At 37.1% G+C, this 23,975-nt stretch overlaps 1 protein-coding gene across 3 annotated transcripts in view; it reads right to left on the reverse strand.

Annotated features, from left to right (window-relative positions):
• Window positions 1-9,062: 9,062 nt before the first annotated feature.
• Window positions 9,063-23,975, reverse strand: part of LOC131796048 (E3 ubiquitin-protein ligase UBR4) — a 63,868-nt gene continuing 48,955 nt past the window's right edge. For all 3 annotated transcript variants that reach the window (XM_066166162.1, XM_066166161.1, XM_066166160.1), the window contains exons 75-109: window positions 23,900-23,940; window positions 23,450-23,591; window positions 23,276-23,357; window positions 22,882-22,978; window positions 22,706-22,782; window positions 22,461-22,515; window positions 22,166-22,232; window positions 21,611-21,705; window positions 21,053-21,111; window positions 20,867-20,910; window positions 20,692-20,772; window positions 20,193-20,226; window positions 19,472-19,525; window positions 19,277-19,358; window positions 18,651-18,735; window positions 18,484-18,552; window positions 17,826-18,002; window positions 17,135-17,253; window positions 16,851-16,923; window positions 16,409-16,512; window positions 15,820-15,931; window positions 15,299-15,427; window positions 14,911-15,000; window positions 14,343-14,468; window positions 14,118-14,189; window positions 13,845-13,906; window positions 13,475-13,565; window positions 13,187-13,221; window positions 12,455-12,649; window positions 12,048-12,132; window positions 11,581-11,720; window positions 10,663-10,753; window positions 10,118-10,210; window positions 9,972-10,038; window positions 9,063-9,316 (exon numbers count right to left, since the gene is read on the reverse strand). In XM_066166162.1, the coding sequence (XP_066022259.1) occupies window positions 9,249-9,316; window positions 9,972-10,038; window positions 10,118-10,210; window positions 10,663-10,753; window positions 11,581-11,720; window positions 12,048-12,132; window positions 12,455-12,649; window positions 13,187-13,221; window positions 13,475-13,565; window positions 13,845-13,906; window positions 14,118-14,189; window positions 14,343-14,468; window positions 14,911-15,000; window positions 15,299-15,427; window positions 15,820-15,931; window positions 16,409-16,512; window positions 16,851-16,923; window positions 17,135-17,253; window positions 17,826-18,002; window positions 18,484-18,552; window positions 18,651-18,735; window positions 19,277-19,358; window positions 19,472-19,525; window positions 20,193-20,226; window positions 20,692-20,772; window positions 20,867-20,910; window positions 21,053-21,111; window positions 21,611-21,705; window positions 22,166-22,232; window positions 22,461-22,515; window positions 22,706-22,782; window positions 22,882-22,978; window positions 23,276-23,357; window positions 23,450-23,591; window positions 23,900-23,940 (3,093 nt within the window). In that variant the 3' untranslated portion in view covers window positions 9,063-9,248. The remainder of the gene's footprint in view (window positions 9,317-9,971; window positions 10,039-10,117; window positions 10,211-10,662; window positions 10,754-11,580; window positions 11,721-12,047; window positions 12,133-12,454; window positions 12,650-13,186; window positions 13,222-13,474; window positions 13,566-13,844; window positions 13,907-14,117; window positions 14,190-14,342; window positions 14,469-14,910; window positions 15,001-15,298; window positions 15,428-15,819; window positions 15,932-16,408; window positions 16,513-16,850; window positions 16,924-17,134; window positions 17,254-17,825; window positions 18,003-18,483; window positions 18,553-18,650; window positions 18,736-19,276; window positions 19,359-19,471; window positions 19,526-20,192; window positions 20,227-20,691; window positions 20,773-20,866; window positions 20,911-21,052; window positions 21,112-21,610; window positions 21,706-22,165; window positions 22,233-22,460; window positions 22,516-22,705; window positions 22,783-22,881; window positions 22,979-23,275; window positions 23,358-23,449; window positions 23,592-23,899; window positions 23,941-23,975) is intronic.

Below are 23,975 nucleotides of genomic sequence, written 5' to 3' on the forward strand. Positions count from 1 at the left end.
AGCGAGATACTAACGTAACAATCCAATCAAAGAAAACTATAAAAGTGAGCGAGATACTAACACGTAACAATCCAATCAAAGAGAATTCTTAAAGCGCACGATATACTAACGTAACAGACCAAACAAAAGAATTCTAAAAGTGCACAAGATACTAACGTAACAATCCAATCAAAGAGAATTCTAAAAAAGTGCGCAAGATACTAACGTAACAATCCAATCAAAAAGAATTCTAAAAGTGCGCAAGATACTAACGTAACAATCCAATCAAACAGAATTCTAAAAGTGCACAAGATACTAACGTAACAATCCAATCAAACAGAATTCTTAAAGTAACAATCCAATCAAACAGAATTCTTAAAGTAACAATCCAATCAAAAAGAATTCTTAAAGTGCACAAGATACTAACGTAACAATCCAATCAAACAGAATTCTAAAAGTGCGCGATATACTAACGTAACAGACCAAACAAAAGAATTCTAAAAGTGCACAAGATACTAACGTAACAATCCAATCAAAGAGAATTCTTAAAGTGCACAAGATACTAACGTAACAATCCAATCAAAAAGAATTCTAAAAGTGCACAAGATACTAACGTAACAATCCAATCAAACAGAATTCTAAAAAAGTGCACGATATACTAACGTAACAGACCAAATAAAAGAATTCTAAAAGTGCACAAGATACTAACGTAACAATCCAATCAAAGAGAATTCTTAAAGTGCACAAGATACTAACGTAACAATCCAATCAAAAAGAATTCTAAAAGTGCACAAGATACTAACGTAACAATCCAATCAAAGAGAATTCTTAAAGTGCACAAGATACTAACGTAACAATCCAATCAAACAGAATTCTAAAAGTGCACAAGATACTAACGTAACAATCCAATCAAAAAGAATTCTAAAAGTGCACAAGATACTAACGTAACAATCCAATCAAAAAGAATTCTAAAAGTGCACAAGATACTAACGTAACAATCCAATCAAACAGAATTCTAAAAAAGTGCGCGATATACTAACGTAACAATCCAATCAAACAGAATTCTAAAAGTGCACAAGATACTAACGTAACAATCCAATCAAACAGAATTCTAAAAGTGCACAAGATACTAACGTAACAATCCAATCAAAAAGAATTCTAAAAGTGCACAAGATACTAACGTAACAATCCAATCAAAAAGAATTCTAAAAGCGCGCAAGATACTAACGTAACAATCCAATCAAACAGAATTCTTAAAGTGCACAAGATACTAACGTAACAATCCAATCAAAAAGAATTCTAAAAGTGCACAAGATACTAACCTAACAATCCAATCAAAAAGAATTCTAAAAGTGCACAAGATACTAACGTAACAATCCAATTAAACAGAATTCTTAAAGTGCACGAGATACTAACGTAAAAATCCAATCAAACAGAATTCTTAAAGTGCACAAGATACTAACGTAACAATCCAATCAAACAGAATTCTAAAAGTGCACAAGATACTAACGTAACAATCCAATCAAAAAGAATTCTAAAAGCGCGCAAGATACTAACGTAACAATCCAATCAAAAAGAATTCTAAAAGTGCACAAGATACTAACGTAACAATCCAATCAAACAGAATTTTTAAAGTGCACGAGATACTAACGTAACAATCCAATCAAACAGAATTCTAAAAGTGTACAAGATACTAACGTAACAATCCAATCAAACAGAATTCTAAAAGTGCACAAGATACTAACGTAACAATCCAATCAAACAGAATTCTAAAAGTGCACGATATACTAACGTAACAGACCAAACAAAAGAATTCTAAAAGTGCACAAGATACTAACGTAACAATCCAATCAAACAGAATTCTAAAAGTGTACAAGATACTAACGTAACAATCCAATCAAACAGAATTCTAAAAGTGCACAAGATACTAACGTAACAATCCAATCAAACAGAATTCTAAAAGTGCACAAGATACTAACGTAACAATCCAATCAAAAAGAATTCTAAAAGTGCACAAGATACTAACGTAACAATCCAATCAAAAAGAATTCTAAAAGCGCGCAAGATACTAACGTAACAATCCAATCAAACAGAATTCTTAAAGTGCACAAGATACTAACGTAACAATCCAATCAAAAAGAATTCTAAAAGTGCACAAGATACTAACGTAACAATCCAATCAAACAGAATTCTAAAAGTGCACAAGATACTAACGTAACAATCCAATCAAAAAGAATTCTAAAAGTGCACAAGATACTAACGTAACAATCCAATCAAAAAGAATTCTAAAAGCGCGCAAGATACTAACGTAACAATCCAATCAAACAGAATTCTTAAAGTGCACAAGATACTAACGTAACAATCCAATCAAAAAGAATTCTAAAAGTGCACAAGATACTAACCTAACAATCCAATCAAAAAGAATTCTAAAAGTGCACAAGATACTAACGTAACAATCCAATTAAACAGAATTCTTAAAGTGCACGAGATACTAACGTAAAAATCCAATCAAACAGAATTCTTAAAGTGCACAAGATACTAACGTAACAATCCAATCAAACAGAATTCTAAAAGTGCACAAGATACTAACGTAACAATCCAATCAAACAGAATTCTAAAAGCGCGCAAGATACTAACGTAACAATCCAATCAAAAAGAATTCTAAAAGTGCTCAAGATACTAACGTAACAATCCAATCAAACAGAATTTTTAAAGTGCACGAGATACTAACGTAACAATCCAATCAAACAGAATTCTAAAAGTGTACAAGATACTAACGTAACAATCCAATCAAACAGAATTCTAAAAGTGCACAAGATACTAACGTAACAATCCAATCAAACAGAATTCTAAAAGTGCACAAGATACTAACGTAACAATCCAATCAAAAAGAATTCTAAAAGTGCACAAGATACTAACGTAACAATCCAATCAAACAGAATTCTAAAAGTGCACGATATACTAACGTAACAGACCAAACAAAAGAATTCTAAAAGTGCACAAGATACTAACGTAACAATCCAATCAAACAGAATTCTAAAAGTGTACAAGATGCTAACGTAACAATCCAATCAAACAGAATTCTAAAAGTGCACGATATACTAACGTAACAGACCAAACAAAAGAATTCTAAAAGTGCACAAGATACTAACGTAACAATCCAATCAAACAGAATTCTAAAAGTGCACAAGATACTAACGTAACAATCCAATCAAACAGAATTCTAAAAGTGCACAAGATACTAACGTAACAATCCAATCAAAAAGAATTCTAAAAGTGCACAAGATACTAACGTAACAATCCAATCAAAAAGAATTCTAAAAGCGCGCAAGATACTAACGTAACAATCCAATCAAACAGAATTCTTAAAGTGCACAAGATACTAACGTAACAATCCAATCAAAAAGAATTCTAAAAGTGCACAAGATACTAACCTAACAATCCAATCAAAAAGAATTCTAAAAGTGCACAAGATACTAACGTAACAATCCAATTAAACAGAATTCTTAAAGTGCACGAGATACTAACGTAACAATCCAATCAAACAGAATTCTTAAAGTGCACAAGATACTAACGTAACAATCCAATCAAACAGAATTCTAAAAGTGCACAAGATACTAACGTAACAATCCAATCAAAAAGAATTCTAAAAGCGCGCAAGATACTAACGTAACAATCCAATCAAACAGAATTCTAAAAGTGCACAAGATACTAACGTAACAATCCAATCAAACAGAATTTTTAAAGTGCACGAGATACTAACGTAACAATCCAATCAAAAAGAATTCTAAAAGTGCACAAGATACTAACGTAACAATCCATTCAAACAGAATTCTTAAAGTGCGCGATATACTAACGTAACAATCCAATCAAACAGAATTCTAAAAGTGCACAAGATACTAACGTAACAATCCAATCAAAAAGAATTCTAAAAGTGCACAAGATACTAACGTAACAATCCAATCAAACAGAATTCTTAAAGTGCACAAGATATTAACGTAACAGACCAAACAAAAGAATTCTTAAAGTGCACGATATACTAACGTAACAGACCAAACAAAAGAATTCTAAAAGTGCACAAGATACTAACGTAACAATCCAATCAAACAGAATTCTAAAAGTGTACAAGATACTAACGTAACAATCCAATCAAACAGAATTCTAAAAGTGCACAAGATACTAACGTAACAATCCAATCAAACAGAATTCTAAAAGCGCGCAAGATACTAACGTAACAATCCAATCAAAAAGAATTCTAAAAGTGCACAAGATACTAACGTAACAATCCAATTAAACAGAATTCTTAAAGTGCACGAGATACTAACGTAACAATCCAATCAAACAGAATTCTTAAAGTGCACAAGATACTAACGTAACATTCCAATCAAAAAGAATTCTAAAAGTGCACAAGATACTAACGTAACAATCCAATCAAACAGAATTCTTAAAGTGCACGAGATACTAACGTAACAATCCAATCAAAGAGAATTCTTAAAGTGCACGAGATACTAACGTAACAATCCAATCAAACAGAATTCTTAAAGTGCACGAGATACTAACGTAACAATCCAATCAAACAGAATTCTTAAAGTGCACGAGATACTAACGTAACAATCCAATCAAACAGAATTCTTAAAGTGCACGGGATACTAACGTAACAATCCAATCAAACAGAATTCTTAAAGTGCACGAGATACTAACGTAACAATCCGATCAAACAGAATTCTTAAAGTGCACGAGATACTAACGTAACAATCCGATCAAACAGAATTCTTAAAGTGCACAAGATACTAACGTAACAATCCAATAAAAGAGAATTCTTAAAGCGCGCGATATACTAACGTAACAGACCAAACAAAAGACATCTAAAAGTGCACAAGATACTAACGTAACAATCCAATCAAACAGAATTCTAAAAGTGCACAAGATACTAACGTAACAATCCAATCAAAAAGAATTCTTAAAGCGCGCAAGATACTAACGTAACAGACCAAACAAAAGAATTCTTAAAGTGCACAGGATACTAACGTAACAATCCAATCAAACAGAAATCTTAAAGTGCACGAGATACTAACGTAACAATCCAATCAAACAGAATTCTTAAAGTGCACGAGATACTAACGTAACAATCCGATCAAAGAGAATTCTAAAAGTGCACAAGATACTAACGTAACAATCCAATCAAACAGAATTCTAAAAGTGCACAAGATACTAACGTAACAATCCAATTAAACAGAATTCTTAAAGTGCACGAGATACTAACGTAACAATCCAATCAAACAGAATTCTTAAAGTGCGCGATATACTAACGTAACAATCCAATCAAACAGAATTCTAAAAGCGCGCAAGATACTAACGTAACAATCCAATCAAAAAGAATTCTAAAAGTGCACAAGATACTAACGTAACAATCCAATCAAAAAGAATTCTAAAAGTGCACAAGATACTAACGTAACAATCCAGTCAAAAAGAATTCTAAAAGTGCACGAGATACTAACGTAACAATCCAATCAAACAGAATTCTTAAAGTGCACGAGATACTAACGTAACAATCCAATCAAAAAGAATTCTAAAAGTGCACAAGATACTAACGTAACAATCCAATCAAAAAGAATTCTAAAAGTGCACAAGATACTAACGTAACAATCCAATCAAACAGAATTCTTAAAGTGCGCGATATACTAACGTAACAATCCAATCAAACAGAATTCTAAAAGTGCACAAGATACTAACGTAACAATCCAATCAAACAGAATTCTTAAAGTGCGCGATATACTAACGTAACAATCCAATCAAACAGAATTCTTAAAGCGCGCAAGATACTAACGTAACAATCCAATCAAACAGAATTCTAAAAAAGTGCGCGATATACTAACGTAACAGACCAAACAAAAGAATTCTAAAAGTGCACAAGATACTAACGTAACAATCCAATCAAACAGAATTCTAAAAAAGTGCGCGATATACTAACGGAACAGACCAAACAAAAGAATTCTAAAAGTGCACAAGATATTAACGTAACAATCCAATCAAAGAGAATTCTAAAAAAGCACAAGATACTAACGTAACAATTCAATCAAAGATAATTCTAAAAGTGCGCGAGCTACTAAAGAACAATCCAATCAAAGAGAATTCTAGAACTGTGCCAGATACTAACGTATCAATGCAATCAAAGATAATTCTAAAAGTGCATACGATACTTACGTAACAATCCATTCAAAAATAATTCTAAAAGTGCGCGAGATACTAAGGTAACAATCCAGTGGAAGAGAATTCTTTAAATGCCGACATCATATACTAATGTAACGTTCATTAATCATATCAAAAAAACAGAAAAACTAAGTATTGATTTGAACTTATAGATGTATATTTCCCTAATAAATGTCAATTGTCAAAGGCTTTAAAAATTATTAGCCAATCGACAAAATCGAAAAAACAAATTAACCGTCAACGGTCAAAGCTTCGTGGACCTTACCTTAAGACCCCCCTAGTCTTTGTTAAAAGAGCTCCTTTTTTATGAGTTTAGTCATGAATAATGATTGCTTTGCAAAAGTTAAGCATCCTGAATAGCACTGCAAATTTTTCTGCTCGAAGCCAAGGGCAGTATTACATCTATTTGGAGATAATAAAAGTAATAATCTTTGTGTAAAGCCAGGGTAGATTCAGACAAGAAAGAATTCAAGATCTTGGATGAGCCCCTGGGCAAACACGAAGCATACTTAAACCTTATAACTTTTCTCATAAGTATTTAAAAAGATGTAGGAAAAGTTTAATTTGATAAGCTAGTTATTGCTTTTCCTTTTAATTGTAACAATGGTCCACATTGTGATAAAAAAAACATCTCGGGCCGGCACAATTTCTGCTTATAAGTTTTATGTCCTTTAATGTTATTGAACATCAGGAAATTTCAATGTAAACACTCACTAGACATCAAAAAAAGTGTAGTTATTGGGAATAGCTAAGCTAACTTTGATTGTTGGTCTTCTATCTTAGGATACATGGGTACATGGGTATTTTCAAGACATGGGTATTTGACAAACTGTTGTCATGGTAATTTTTATACTAATGTCTGCCACCAAGAGATGTAGAGCGATAGAATTGCTTCATTACAAACTCAAATTTGTCTTTAGTTTACCAGATTTGTGGGCTTAGATGTGCTGATCCGTTGCAAATATAAAACCCCATCTAATTGGATGTTATTCTTACATAAAGAACGAATTTCTTGCTTCTAAATTCCATAAAAATTCTTGCATCTAAAGTCACGTTCAAGTAGAACTGTCATGGCGGCTACCACAGACGATTTATCTTAAACTGCGCCGTGCATGTGCTTTACGCTTTTCCTTGTTACATTTGACTCAGTAAACTAAGTAAGTAAGGACCACTACGATATTGTGGAAACGTTTGGGGAAAGACGAACACTGTATTTTATACAACTATATCTTTCTATAGGTTATTTACCTGAAGAAAAATCGTGACTAAGGTATCTGAACAACTTGATCCAACATACGAAACACTCGCCGACCGGGACAGAACAGACAATATCCAAGGTAGTATAGAAATAGCGTGTCTTTAGACTCCATAGAAGGTTAAATAGACGCTCGAATTTAGTGTAGTTCGTAAGCTCTTTCCACGTGCAAGGCTGAGCGAAAATACGCAAATGAATTTCGAAAATTATTTGTAATTCAAATGAGTTTTCTAACTTTAAAGGCGGGTTCGAAATAATTGACTCCGCGTTCATCGGTTTGATCCGTTCAATTGTCAAACGAAGGAGTTCAAAAGAGAGCTGCAAATGGTGTTGTAAAGTTAGAACTATCAACTCGAACTTAATGAACTTGAACTTAAAGCTGTTCGCTTCCGTGAGAAGTTGCTGCATTGCGTTTCACTCTTTACAAACATTGACTGAAAAAAGAAGTAAATTTTGAGGAGGATTCGAAAGTTAAAGAAACAGTTTCAGGTGTAGGTCCGCTACTTGCTTTTTTCACACTTTCTGTTAAACATTTGGGGCATTCCAGTGCTTCCATGAGAAAGAGAGAAGCAAGTCATTTAATTTCCAACCTCGTTCATCCTTCACCTGCGGACAGGCTTTTTCCTTTCATGACATATAAGATTAAACGAAGCTCTTTAAGAGCGAGCCTGAGAAGAAAGGTCCTTATGTACTTGTAGAAGCACGATCATAAGTTAATGTTAATCAAAAAATCATGGACCGAAATGTGTTTAGTGAAAAACAATTTTATCCAAAGAAAAAGTCAAGCTGCTGTAATAATTCTGCATTCCTGCGCGAATGGATTAGAAAGACGATTTTCACACTGTAGAGTGATGTATACAAGCGAAAAATCCAACAGCAGCACTAAAAACTATTACGTGACTTCAAACTCTAGAACATTCGCTGATCGCACAAAGCATCGTAGCATTTGAACGTACTTTGGCTCGGGGGAGGGGTGTTGCATTCAAAAGTTCAAATGCCGGAAGAGTTCCCCAGGGGGTGGGGATGTTGAAGATTCGAATTGAATTAAGACTTTTGGCGGGAACGCGAATAACGCGTGCGCCTCTTCGCAACACACCATCCTTTGGTTTCTCTAACATGGTCGATGTTACGCCGTGAAAGTCAAAATAGTTCCCAAGAGAAGCTACATGAAGTAGCTACATGCAGCTCTCTTATCTAAGGAACACCCAATAAGAGAAAAAGTCAGCGAAATAAGCAGCGAATAAGAACTCCACGCAGATACAAGTTGGACTGTGAAAATGCCGATAACCTCATCGTTATCAATATTTCTAAAGCAGCTCATTGGTTTAGAGGGTGAAATGAATTTTCTAGACCAATATTTCTTACCACTGTTAACTCTTTGAACCCTAGGAGAGACTAGCATCTAATTTCTCCCTACAGTATCACCCCTGAATCAGACATGAAGGTAACGAGAATAAAGGAAATGATCGCCGACTAAAGAATCTCTTGATCAGCACCTTAAGAAGAGCGCAGAGAGCAGTATGGAGAATATACATACTGATGTTAGGGTGTAAACGGTTAAGGTGAGGTCATTATGTTCGTTGCAGGTTAGAAAGAAACTCAAACCAAAGTCACAACATCTTGCTTCACTCCAGCTTTAATTGTGATACTTTTTAACACACTACTTTAACAGGTTTAACAAAATTTTGAATCATAGTTTAAAAGTCCAAATTATTTCAAAGCTTTATCTTCAACACTCTAAGTCTGTTACAAGCGACGCATTCCAATGTCGGTTAAGATGGGGTCGGCACTTTGAAGCGGGAGTCTACTTTGGCAGTGACGCGAGAAGCTCAGAAATAAACGTCTCTGGTTCTGGGATGTCGGATAGCAGTTCTGCAAGGAAATAAAGGACAGGATTGTGAATCATCAACCAAGGAACGTTAAACAAGGTCTTAGTTTTGGGATAATTTGTTAAAAATGTGACTATTCCTGACCGAGGTTATGCAGGTAAAATACAATGTTTTACGGCATGGATAGACTGGATGAGAATTACAATACATAAATGACAGAACAAGAATTTACCATCCAGAGTGGCGTTCAATTATTCTACCACATCGCGTGACGAAGAATAGCACCATTACGGTCTAAATGTCAAAACCACAGACAAACGATTTAAGTTCAATTTACCTGATAGTTTGTTTTAATTAATCAAGGTTTAATTTTTGATGTAGTTAAAGAACTGAACTTCCCCAGGTCGGAATACTATATTCTCTTCTTTTCTGAAGCACTTATTTCCTTTTCCTTTTCAAGGATTGTTTACTATTCTTAATTACTTTTATACACCGCACAGTTTCAGAATCGTTGTATGTTGTCATTCTGTAGCATAGTAATTACACCATGGTTTACATGAAGCCTTAGGCTACCGGCTGATTACACTGAACAAGCTTTCGCTGATCCATGGGATGATGCCTTAAAAGGCCTCTCTAGAAACCATTACAAGTTTTCAGAATGCTTCGTACCAGCTTTAACACAACAGCATGGCACATACCTGCCACATCAAACAACTCCATTAATGACTCTGAAGGTAAAAGATCCGTCTGGTAGAATGACAAAATCTGTAAAATAAATTACGACAAAAAAACAGTCAGCCTGCACAACAACAAAATGAAAACTATCGACATGTACTTCTCTCACCTTGTCACCGCCTTTCAACACGGCTTCATCGTTGTTTCGAATGTAGTCCAGCATTCCCTGTGGCCATCCACTATCATCCGCTGCCAAATGTTTCTAAGTGAAGAAAAAAATAATAAACAGGTGATGGGCTCGTAGAAAATAAAAACACGCTCCAATAACTTGATATGTGGTTACCGTCATTGAACTACACATGAAACCACAGGGAACTAAAACTATGAGACCCGGTCCCTCATATAGAGCCTCTCACTACGGTCGTCCCTGTAAAGATTCTACTTCGGTCACTTCCGATTTCGAAATTTCCAGGAGACTTGACAGTTTGAGAATTTGCTCACGCAGGACCAAAGGAACATCCTGGCTAAATGGAAGGCAATCCTCTCTGGTTTTCTACATGTCCTTTAAACCTGTTCACTAACTACACAACTATATTAATGACAATATATTCTATCAAGGAACTTGTATTTGCATCTGTCGATTGGCCATCGACTGAAATCGAGCAGCCATTGATTGATTGCATAGGCCTAGAATAGCGTATTCAGCGAACTAACCTTCAGCAGCTGATGAAGTCTATCGATTAGTACAAAGTACACGATGTAGGGTCGGTATACAGAGTACTCGGCCATGTTCACATTCGTTATCCTGTATCATAAAATGGAGATCGATAAGTTAATTCTTAGAACTTAAAATCCAGGGTGCAATGTCTATCTGTTGGTTAACACTTAATCCTTTAACCCCTAAGGGTGACTACCATATTTCTTCACCTATAAGCCGAGCGATGTTTTCAGTATTTGGCACAAAAGTTTGGGAGATTTTTCCACGAGAAACGGGGTTCGGCTTAAAGCCGATGGTTTGGGATTCAAAAACAAGTACAAAGTTAATGTTAATGTGAAATGACCGTAAATTACGTGACTGCTGCGCTCTTTACGTAACATATTTTAAATTTGTCATGACAACAACGTATTTCTGACCACCAATCAGATTCTCTGCTTTGTAGCATCTAATTTCTCATTTAAGTAGCACTGCTGTATCAAACATTAGTCTCATGAGAATTAAGGTAATGATCGCAAAGTTAAAGGGCTCTTGATTTTTCACCAAATTCTCCTTGCCAGTGCCATAGGATATGTAAAGAAAAAATTGGGAGAATATACATATCGATGTCAAGGTGTGAAGGCCTTAAATTTTGACATAGAGAGTGATATAGGTGTTTCCGGACGAGTTACAGTGACGCACACTTAAGGAAAATGGAAACCAAGGTTGAATAATTATTATACAGAAAATATGAGCTTCATAGCAAAAGGCACATAATACAAACATTACGTTAAGAGAATTTTAAGGAAACTCAACCCATATCATTGGAGAAATGAAAGTCAAAAGCATGTCTTAAAGTCTCTTTGTGTCAAAAAACTATCACACAACACAGTAGACATAAACAACTAACAAAAATAGAGTCAATTGGTGGCTCGTACTTAGACGTTCCCGAGGGATTTGTATGCCGAGCGTGCGCAGTAACGAGAAGTCTTTTGAGGAAAGTGATCTTTGACTGATTCCAGTTTTCCAGCGAGTAAACAAACAGTGACAATAATGTCAAGTAAAGGGGACTGTCCACCTGAAATGAGAAAAAGGAAAAAAAATCTAATCATTCACTGGCTTATCAAATTCAAATCACTTTGCAAGGTGAAATAAAAAGGTCCTCATCAGTGACAGCAGTTATTCTTTATAAACTAAGAAGCTTCTCACAAGTAAGGATTAAGAATACATGTTCCCCAAGTGCGATTTTGGTGTTGTTTAAAAATTTGTGGGGCTTAAGAAAAAATTGAAGTATCTGGCACGGCTTGCCATTCAAAGATTCTGATGTTCTATTATGTAATTGACCTTTAAGCAGGGTATACACGAAAGAAACCCTGCTGAGAGCCGGGCCGATCGGGCAACTTACCTCGAACGACGATTCAACCCATTTCTCCACGGGCATGTCCAGGAAGGATTTTAGGGACTTCTCCTCTCGACTCGACTGCCGCGTTCTGAGAGAGAAAGGTGACAAGTAATTTAATGCCAGATGAACATATAACTGGCAACTCAGTGGGCCGAGTTCGATGGGGTTGTAGTTAATCATGGGCTCCCTAACCCTCTCCCCCCCCCGTCCACCCCCAGAATTTCGTACCCATATATACCTTTGAGGGGAGAGGGGTGCGGTGAAAAGAAAGTGGAGTGTCAAGGTCAAGATCTCTCAAGCTATAGTACAGAGAGCTGATCATGAGACCACTGTATCTCAAACGCCCACCACTCTCGTGGACCACGTTTGTACAAGCTTTACAACTAAACTGACAAGTTAAGGGCTCTCACGTGTTCAGAACGTAGAGGATCATGTGCATGGCATATGGCACAAATTTGATGTTCGAATCTCGTCCTCCGCCACCAGTGTCCTCACTGAATGATTTTTCAAACGCAAAACGCTGTAGCAACAGGCGTAGATCGTGAATGGAAGCATGATATGTCGGCTCCAGATGACCTGTGCATTCTTGAATGTAACTGTTGTGTCTGGAAAAAGAAAACGACTCATTTTGTAAAACAAAGATTCCAGTCATGGACAACACTGACACAGGCATGAAATTTAACATTGGATGTATTTCTTGAGCTCTCTCCCACTTTATAAATTTTTCTTCGCGTGGCGATTCTTTAAAAACATCTACAAGTTCCTCTTAAACAGCTAGACAATAACAGGGGAATGAGGACCAACTTTTTGTTTATTTGTTTGTTTGTTTTTTTAAGAAATATGTGCACTTAATCACAGAGTGCAAACAAGCTGGCGGAAAATACAATTGGTGACAAGCAGTTTTGTTTTCGATTGTACTTTAAGATCTGAATAATATTTCTAATGTCATGAAAATTTATCACGTCAATCTAATCAGATCTTGCGCTTGGAGAAACCTTTAGATTTACAATCTAAACCTAAGCTGGAATTTGTACGAAAACGTTCACTAAGGTGATTTATTGTTTGTACCTGACGTACTTGTTCGACCATTCAGAACATGCACCGTTCTATGATCACTATAAAGCGAAAAAAAGCACACCCACCTTGCTAAGCAACTCGCAAACGCTGATTCAGAGACCTTGTAAGGAAACAAAAAAACGTTAAATTTTACTCCTCTTAATGCAGGCCTCTTGTATCAAAAGGGGCTGACGAACGACTCCGCTATATTTTCAGAACAGTATTCCGTGAGATAAGCTTCGTAAACTCAAATACAATCAACAAATTACTGCACGCTTTGAAGCGTCAACACATGTTGAGTTCCTTCGATCGTTAGAGAGTAGCATTCTGCAACTCTTAAATCATTGATCATCAGATTCTGTTGGATGAATTACCTGTGGACCCCAGATTGGTAAAAGACCATTGCACTTGGTGTTTGCATTCTGAAGGGCGGCGCTTTCCCACTCATCACGACCCCGAGCGAGTCTGTTAGCGAAAACAAACGTCAAAAATTCACTTAATCAAAAAAATAAAACAATAAAAATAACAAACAACACAACACAACGAGGGACGTAACTAGACGGCAATTTAGGAGACAAAATTGTTACAACACTTTAAAAATTTGTATGACGTCGAAACAACAATACACAGACAAATAAACAGTCAGACCGACAGACGAACAACAAAAACAACAACAAAAAGGGAATATAAGAGAGAAAAGAAAATTTTACTTATTTGGACAAGTGAATTTAACAGTTTGCTCACCTCACTGCGGCCATGTGACAATCGTAGTGCACGATATTAAAGTGACTTACAGTTGAATACCCCTGCGAATATAAAAAAACAGAAACTAAACATACCAAAGATGTACTAAATCCGGTAAAGTAAATATCTCGCTCTTTTTAATGATACCATGAGATAGTACTCTCGTACAAACTGGGAATTCAATTGGAAAACACAGTAACTGTTGCAATTCGACGAAATTTAAACTCTTACACGAACAATAACTTGCTTACCAAATCCTCAGAGTTTTCTCACCTGTGTTTTTCGTTGTTTGTTTTCGAATTCCTCTAGTATGCATCTTTTGGTGAATGTGTAGATACCGAGAACCTGCAAAAAGACACCAAGGTTAACCAAGGACAATTATTTTACATTGTGATGTTTTAAAACAGCTCAGTCGCTTAAACTTCCATGTTTCAAGAACACGTTCGAAGTAAACTTTCAGTTCTTTAAGTAAGCTTCATTTCCAAAGATACAACAGACCTTTTGTGGATGATATTTATAACCCTCGCGGCAAATACAACAAGCCAGTCCGGACTCCTCTTGTAGCTCTTCCATCTCACGCAGTAAATTTGACGGTTTGGCAATGATCTTTCCTCCAGAAGTTGTCTAAAATATAATTGATACTCAAATGAAACGACAAAGTAACACTCCATGGTTTGGGGTTTGAGCTGCTCTCAATTCTAATGCATCCATGTATCCTTCACCAAAACAATAATTATATTTAAAAGAAAACGAGGAAAGCAACAGCTATCACCTCTGGAAAAAGTTAAAATCCCTGATGATGAACCTCTGTACAGAACGAAGGGCTTGGTAAATTAGAAAATAAATATTTAAAGTGGATGGAATATACCGAAGGACTACGTTCGCGGAGGCCCAAAGGGTGAACCAACAAGAGCAGTAAAATTTTGACGACAAGGGCATTACCTTCGCAGAAACCACAAAGTCAGAAGGAGTTTTAGTTTTACAAAAGCACTTATAACTTCTTAATTCAATGTCGTAATTGAAAATCAGCGGTCTATTTGCAAATCAGTGGAGAGTATATATTGACCTGCATCCCAAGAGCTCCCAGCTGTTTTTCTCTCATGGCCATTGCGAGCTTCTTCTTTTCATTTCGAGTTGAGCGGCGAACTTCCTCTACCTGAGAAGAGTTCCACAAAGCAAGGTATATAATAGGAAAATTAAATAAAAAATCCTCCTCCATTGCGCTTGGGAACGCGCATCATACATTTTCTACAGGCCGGGAGATGCTAACAACAGCGACACAAATTCAGTTTCAAGTGTGTCGAAAGTGTACATCGCTTTTAAGTTGGCCACACTCTGATGCTCAGTGATTGGTCAAGAAAAAATCATACCACTCCCCTCTAATCCAAAGAGATGCATAACTAAAACCCGTTCCGAAATAACATTTAACGAGTCAAAAGAGGAATGAAAATAACCTTCTTTTCACCATCAGGATGCTCTCTCAGCGCTTCCATTAGGTTCTCTGCCAACGAGCCAACTTTTTCTTCGGATGAGACTTGCTCAAGGCGATGTATGGCTGGCACAGCTGTTTCGCCCACTAGAACCTAATAAAAAAGGAAAACACACTCTTTAGACGACGCTCATAAATGAAACAAGATCAAACAAAACAAAAAAAAAGAGAGAAAGCTCTTGTCATTTCGTAATTGGACATCTATAACACTTACATGACCAACTGCCTTATTACAGCAAAACTGTTTACAATAGTCGCACAGTTAAGTCTTACGATACGAGGTTTCGCTATTCTGCAAAGTTACCAATTTTGGCGTTAAGGGTTAGCCAATTCCACCATTAATCACACTGAATTGAAAAATCGTCGAAAAAAAAAAACAGGTCTTCCAGGAAAGAACTAAATGGCAGCAACGATCAACACAGTTCCTACTGGTGATTTACATGTAACATCAGTACATCACCTTCCAAACCGATCAGACCACTGTACCTGAGTATTGGCGTGTCCCTTACAGAGACCAGACAAAAGTCGAAGAACGTAAGGAAGAGACGGTCGCGCTAAAAACTCTTTCCAAACGTCAGCCTCAAGAAGGTTAGCTTTGCTGAAGAACAATAAAATAAAAAAATTGAAAAATTGATGATCCGACCCTTTGCTCACGCACAGTCATTACGCGTGGCTACAAGTTATAAAATGTACACAGAAAATAATAATATGGGGGGGGGGGAGAGAGGACGATAAGGGAATAAAATAAATTAATGATGTTACCAAGTGGATTAGCTGCCTTGATTGACTACACAAAGACTATAACCCTTTAACTACCAAATGCTCGACAGCCTTAAGTCGTTACACTTTAACACCAGCATGTAAATTTTCCGTACTGTTCACTCAGTACAAATTTTGTATAGTTTTGGAGAGGAGCATTTGTTTAACAATCAAGAGCTTCTGGAGTGTGTGATCATTTCCTGTATTCTCATAACCTTAATGTTTGATTCAATAGTGATAATGTGTAGAGAAATTGGATGTCTTGGGTTAATGAGTTCATGAACGAACTCAGCGCAAACCATATTATTGCTCGTACCTAAAGGGCTTCTGAGGTGTTTGCTGTTCGAGGTATGTCATTGCTTTAGCAACAATTCCATTTTCAATGATCATGTCCTTTAGCTTGAAGCCATTGTGGTTGTTCTGTAAAACAAATAAAAACAGGAAGAACAAAATATTACAAGTTTAAGAAGTTGAAGTTGAAGCGACACAAACTCGAACTGAGAGAATATAATATTTATGGCTATACATCAGAAAATATCCTGAAATGAACACGGAGATTATGAATCGAACAAAATGCCTCTACTATCACATGAACAATATTAACAGAAATAAGGACAAAAACAACAACAGCAAAATACAACTCAATAAATTCAGGGGATCGAACCAGAATTACTCCATACAGAATCCATGGCGTTTTGCATTTGGCCACCGCATCCCAAAGAACATAGAAGGATCCCTAGCTTGCGTGCAAGTCTTACCTCAATTTTACTTGCTATACTGCAGAAACAGTCACAAAATAGAGTTTCGTCATTGGAACGCTCCCGATCAAACCTACGCAAAATAAGAAAGAAATAGAAGAGCGAGTCATTTTCATTTTATATAAACATGTTAGCACAATTCAATGTATTTCACAAGCCAGACAAACTACCAGTGAACTGTCTTTGTAGGGCCAATGGATAACTATGAAGATAATTCGGCCAGTTAAACTGAAAAAAAGAATTCACAGGTCACACTTCTTTCCCACAGTTAGCCAAGAACTTACTTCTCAAAGTCGAGGTATGGTAGGAAATGGTTGATCAGGGTCCTCATGTTTCCTTCATCTCCAAATGTCAAGAAGGGAATGATTCGCATCATCGCTTGAAGCACACTGCTGTGGGTCCTCTGTAAAAAAACAAAGGAGCATCATACGACACATGCACTCGGTTGCGTGGTAAGATTGATAAGAGTTCGATAGGTTATGGAATTCACAGTCTATAATTTTGAGCGTGGTACGTCTGAGAAGTCTGGTTCCTGGATAGTGACTGGTTACTTTTGTCAATGACGGCAAACAAACTCCGGTAGCATTTGGCAGTTCTGATCGTGATATGAATCTAAGGAAAAGGAGTTGAGACTTCCTCCGGCGATTTCGTCTAGGAGCTGTAAAAGTGTATGTAACCTGAGCTCATAACAAATTCGCGTCCATTTAAATGTGTACCCACTTATTGTAGGTCGTTAAGTTTCCATGTATCCTTGTCATTTTTCAGATTCATTGCCCATTTATCGTTAGATGTGGGACCACTGAAGAGGTCACACTACCTATACACAGTCCTTATGAGAAAGTTTTGATTAATGTCTTGTTTTGCTCCGCATTCGCCCTTCAAGGGCTGGTCGCTATTGTTAATGCTTAAAAACTGGTGGCGGTCAGTGGAGGAGGGGAAAGCCAGGGAGCTCACAATGTACAAACAATACCGTACCACGTAAGGACTTGTAATCCTGTTGAGCAGCATGTCCAACTGGGAGCCATCCCCCTGTTGGATGGGAATATCTGGAGTAGGAGTGCTGGTGGCTTCCTGCAGCACAGTCTCCATGATCCCTAACACGTCCTCTGCAATGCTTGCACCACCTCCGGAATCAGCTTCCAGTCGAAGGGCCTGTGTCATAAACAGCAACTGACTAATTAATTTGATTCTAATAAAACACAAGATTGCTTGTTATTCTGACTCTCTTCGGACAGATGACCATCAAAAGACCAATTTTCTAGGACGGTATTCAAGCGCAAACCAACTATGGAAGGAAAGCTTTAGGGAAACACCTCTCACTAAGTTATGGTCCATGGTTTTCTGATAGTTTTAATATGCCGAGCAACAATCAGATAACGAAGAGAGATTAAAACCCATCATATTCCCCCCTAACTGATTTACAAGGAAATTCATAGCAGCTGGAATTTTTAATCAGAAATTAAAGGTTAACGTAACTGTCTCTAAAGCCACGCCTGTTTCTATAAACACGGTAGAGAATCTCTCAAGATTTATACATCTTTCTTCTTCTTTATTACTTAGTCATGCCACAATTGGGGGTTGAACATATTTGACGGTTGAACAAAGCTGGGGTTGAAAAGAAATGAAACCACACCTGGTTCAGTGTTCCAAGAAGGACGTTGAGTGTGTTCAAAGTGGGAAGACACAAGTATTGTCTGTTAACCTGCAAGGAAACAATGAATTCTGTCAGTTTACAGCACACAGCTACAAAAATTATTAACGTTTTAAGAAGGAATCATTACGGTGCAATCAGTGAGGTACCTTGAGTTTCACGCAATATCCCATGAGCTTCAGTATGACTGACACCAACTGCTTGCCACGTACAAGATCCTTGATGCCGCTTAACCTTCAAAATAACGTAGCAAGAGCTGTTACTGGCCAGTCATATCACAGCTAGCCGTATTAAGTACATCAATAGGCACATTCTTTATACTGTTTGTACATTTCCAAAGGTGCTGACGAGGAGAATTTGTTTAACAATCAAGAGCATCTTTAGTTGGTGATCATTTCCTTTAATCTCGTGGCCTTAATGTGTGATTCAGGGGTGATACTGTAAGGAGAAATTACATGCTGGCCACACTAAGGGCTCAAAGCGTTAAAAACATTTCCTGTCCAAAAATATTTTACAGATCGAAGCTCTTTTATAATTTGCACCTTCTTTACACAACCGTTTAGGTTTCCTCTCGATAGAACACAACGTTGAACTAACTTTAGAGACGAAGCACCACTTGTATGTGTTTGGTAGGCGAAAGCATGGTACTCGATAGGAAAGAAATTTAAGGGAATGTTAAACATCGCGGGAACATCGGTTAAATATGATAAGAGTGCGACGACGCATCGCAAAGTTTTCTCGCATAAACAAGAAGGGTTAGGAACGTTGACAATACCTGCTCAGCATGGCCTCGAGCCCGCCAGAAGTAGACATAATTGAGGCCATCTTATACACCTCTTCGTCATCCAGTTCCTCTTCTGTAAACAAGACGGTCAAAGTGATTAGAAAACTATTTTATCCCCGCAGCAACTTTCGATAAAGAACACAACAGTAGGCGGAAACTGGCCGAACAAAGTAAACGTTGACTTACCCTTCTGAGTATCAAGATTCTCCACAAACTCTTCCGTGGCATCTCCTAACAGACCTATGAAGGACACAACAAACACAATTTACATTTAAGATAACTAGTTTGTAGTCATCTTTGTTCTCGATTGCATTAATCAAGCAAACACTAATACGAAATCTGTAGAGTAGTACTGGTAAACAGAGAAAACTTCTGAAGAATTGAGGTATAAAACAAGATGAAAACCTATAATCATTATAAGAGTTGACACCCCATCAGTACTGACTTGAAAAAAATTTTGCTATTAAAACAAATTGTCAAACGAGGAAAATTTTGCACATCGGAGCACAAAACTCTTCAAGTGAATAAGTTTTGAACACACAAGTGTGCAAAGCCAGTCGGGTGAGTCTGGGCCTTGAATATCCCTTGAACGGTCAACAAAAGTTTTCATCTCAATATCAGTGCATTGTGTGGAAATGGTAGGTAGGTTGTTACAGCCTGGGGCCAAGTGGCCTCTACAGGCTGAGCTTATCCCGGTTTCCATAGCAGGAAGTAACTAGGAGTATTACTTTTCCCCCCTGGAAGGGACGCCGGTCCATCGCAAGATTACAACCCACTCACCCCAACATATCATCAGGCTTCCCTAGCAAACAACCTGAGCTTATGGTCAATTGAATGAACTAAGTAAGAACTGATTGCATCGAAGTTGTGTTTTATAAAGATCACTGCTAAAATCCCTTTTTTTTACCTCGCATTCGGTAGATGATCCGCATTGGTTCACCCTTAAAACAAGAATTCAAGAAATTAGAATTGGTGAGGTACACAGCATCACCATCATACACTACGTGGTAATTAAGTATTATCAGCTGAGTTGATAACATAAACTGGCCACCGTAAAGAGATTTAAAGCTGACATTTCGAGCGTCAGCCCTTCGTCCAAGCGATTGAAACGTCAGCTTTTAAACTCTTTATTGATGCCACTTTAAGTTATCAACTCAGTTGATAATACTGAATTACATTATTACACTCTCCCACCAACGCAGCACCACAGTTTCTTTAGAAACTTATCCCTTTATTCGTAATACCCTACAATCCGCCAACGCTACAGTTATAACGGAAAGATTGGCAAAAATATGAAACCTTGTCCCACTGATCAAATACAAGCCTGAAATTGGGACAGTGAAAAGTCAGTCGTTAATTTTCGCCAAGTTATCACAAACACAGATATTCCACATAGCTGTACACACCTCTCCTTCAGGACACCATATTTTCTTGTACACGTCTTTTACAGGTAAATCCAGACTTATGATCTTGCTGTTAACGAGTAGCTGAAACAAAATATACACATTGAAATTGCTCGTCAATCAGGTAACAAACGCTTCAATAATCGCTAGAGATTTTTCACATAACCAGGAACGTTACCTCCATTCCGCTGTCATCCTCCAGTAAAGCCACCAATTCACAATCTAAGGTTAAATGAATAGAAAGTTATTATTATTATTATTTTACTTTCAATACCTTCACTCATTTCTGCTAAAACTCAGAGAGGGCTTTTGTCTACTATAAACATAGTCTATAATAAACATAATTCCCAAGTTATTTAATTACCGGTGCATATCTTGTTCTTGACATCTCTCATAAGCGGACCCATACCAGGCTCGTTGCAGCTGTGGAGCAAGAAAATATGGGACCAAAGTGATGACATAAAATCAGGCACTTAAGAGGGCCTTTAGATTGATTGTTGAAAAACCAAACGGCCAATCAAAACAAAGGGAAATGTGACAGGAAGCCAAAAGGAATTTAGTTAAAAAAAAAGTGAACTAACGAAGCGCCACGAAACGCGGGGAACCAAATAACAATGAGTTTTAGTTTAGCATCGCATTGTTCAAAAGGGTGGAGCGAGCGTTCTGGACCAATCACAGAACAATCTTTGTTGACGAATTCAAGACGTGACCAAAAATTGCGCCTTAGCTTAAAGAATATTGTTTCCCGTCACTGTAACTTCTCCAAGGGTTTGGGAAATTTAGTAGGCATCGAGACCAGCAATCAGGTTTGGCAATTATGTACCTTCCAATCCAGAATAAAAGTGAAGCTTTTCGTCTGGCCTTATTGTTTTTATTTCTCTGTATTCACCCTAAAGTAGCTCATATTCAACCCCTCAGATACCTGTAAGGATTTCCTTGCATGCGTCCTTGAAGGAAGTCTTCTTGTTGAGGATCTTTCTCCAGCGTAAGAAAGAACTCGCCGACATCGTTCTCTTCCTTTTGAAAGAGGAATAAAGAAATAAGATGTTTGACATTGAAATACAAAATATAAGTTAAAACATTTCATTTCACATTCCAGCACGATCAAGTATTTCGGAAGGAGTTTCGTCAATACAGTCCAATAACACAGCAAAATGTTGCTTTTGTGAGCAGCTAGATCACAATTTTACTGGTAATTTCTATTACTAAAACTTCTCCTTGCGATTCCAATGTTACCTTGCAAATTGGTAATGAGAACAGACAAGCTTATCAGCGGGGGGGTGTTATCTTAATATAACACGAAATTCTCTTGTCTAATTTACAAGGAACTGTATGACATTATGAAGGAAGAAATACTAATTGGATCTTACTACAGGGTTCAACGTCTAGGCTAAATGCTTCAAGATGCATAACCCGCGAAGTAACTTTTAACTCAAGAAAAGCGCTGGAATAATTCTGGCTGATGTACTGTACTTACGGGAAAGATAAGACTGCAAAGCCGCTCAAAGATGAACACTGGAGTCCTGAGGTCATCCAGACCATACCTGATAATATATATCAAATCACGTAAGAAGAGTGCATTGTTTAAACTGACTCCATAGATATGTTCTTAGAAATATGTGAAAAAGTTGCCTCTTGTTCTTGAAAGGTGGGCGGGCTGAGCTTCGTTAAATATAGAATAAAACTAACCAACATGAGTGGCACAGTGGTACAAAGTAGTTTTTAAAATTCTGTAACATTTCCCCTTTATGAACACTGTGAAATCAACAAACCTCTTCAGGGTTTCCACACAAATAGCCATGAAAGCCTTGGTTTCTGTCTCCGTACCTGAAAATAGAATCATTGAAAGTGTCACCTCGGTTTAATAGGATAGATAACGAAAGAACAATCGCCCATCAAACCGCACTTTCGTCACTCATATTCCCTGACCTTCAAACATTTTTTTTCAACTTCTTGAAGTAACAATATAGATCTATTTTAACACAACTACGTACGGGTAATGTTCAACTTCACTCACCAGTAGTCATTTCTTCCAATAATTCCAGTAAAATCTCTTGCGTTTCATCAATCAGTTTTGTGCGCTGAACAACCAATCTGACAAGCAAACAAATGAATCTTTCAAATTTCACCTCGAGAAAGGCAGTGAAAGATCAGTAGCCACCTCGTGTCTGTAAGTTAAATAAACAAAGTTACCTTCGCAAGGACAAGTAACCATTTAGCACTGTGGCTACTAGGCGTCCTTTGAACTTTTGTTTGATCGCTTCATGTTCAAGGAAGGAAGACATCAATTCTGAGAAGAGAGAACACAAGTAAATCAGTAGTAAATAGGTAAATATTTCTGAAAGGCTACGAAGACAAAGTACTTTCTTTTAGCAACACTTCTGCGCCGGCACTATTCGAGACACGCAAGGCCCTGTCGCATATTAAGCACACGTACCAAGTGAAAACGACCAGAATATCAGAGTTTCATTGAACGCGATAATCCTTAATTGCTCTTTTTTTGTTTCTTTAGAGAGCCTTCTTAGTTTTTTTTTTAATTTTAATTTTTTTTTCATGAGGCCCTAAACTGATCCTCATCTTTCCTTACCAGCCAACATCTTCAAAGCATATCCCTGAGACAGATCAGAACTGAGAGTGTACTGCTCCAGGTAGGTCAAATGCTCTATTTCCTACAAACACAAATAAATTCTCTTTCATCTTAGCAACTTCAGACTAGAGAATAAAAGGAATAGAAACTAGAAACCTATTTGACTAATCGTACCTTTGTCAACAGCTGACCAATTTGCAACAGAGCTCCTTGTAGTGCTAAGTAGAATTTCCAGTAAGTAGGCTGAGTCAACCGTTGATACAACTGGAAGAACTCAGCAGCATTCTCTCCTGCAGTTCGAACTTCCTCCAGATAACTGTAAAACATAGTAATATAATAAGGATGATCACGATACATCCCGGACAAGGCCTTGGTTTCAAACAATTAATTCAGCATTAAAGTAGCTACTGCAAATCCACCATGGCGCATCCACTTGGTTAGTATTTATGAAGACTGTCCCATGGTAATCTTGGCTCTGCGTTGCGAATAATTTTTCTCATGTGATGGAATACTCGCCGACGAAGCGAGGGAAACCATTAAACCTACCGAAATCACAAGCCCTTGACACCTGAGTAAGGCAACACTGTGATTTGCAAAGTTTACGATAAACTCAAAATTACTTACCTTGTGAGCAAGTCCAACATATGCTGCTGTCGGCTGGGTATCTAAATTTAACCAATCAATTTAAAGGATAAAATTA

The sequence above is a fragment of the Pocillopora verrucosa genome, chromosome 4, assembly GCF_036669915.1.
Source record: "Pocillopora verrucosa isolate sample1 chromosome 4, ASM3666991v2, whole genome shotgun sequence".
NCBI classification, from domain to species: Eukaryota; Metazoa; Cnidaria; class Anthozoa; order Scleractinia; family Pocilloporidae; genus Pocillopora; species Pocillopora verrucosa.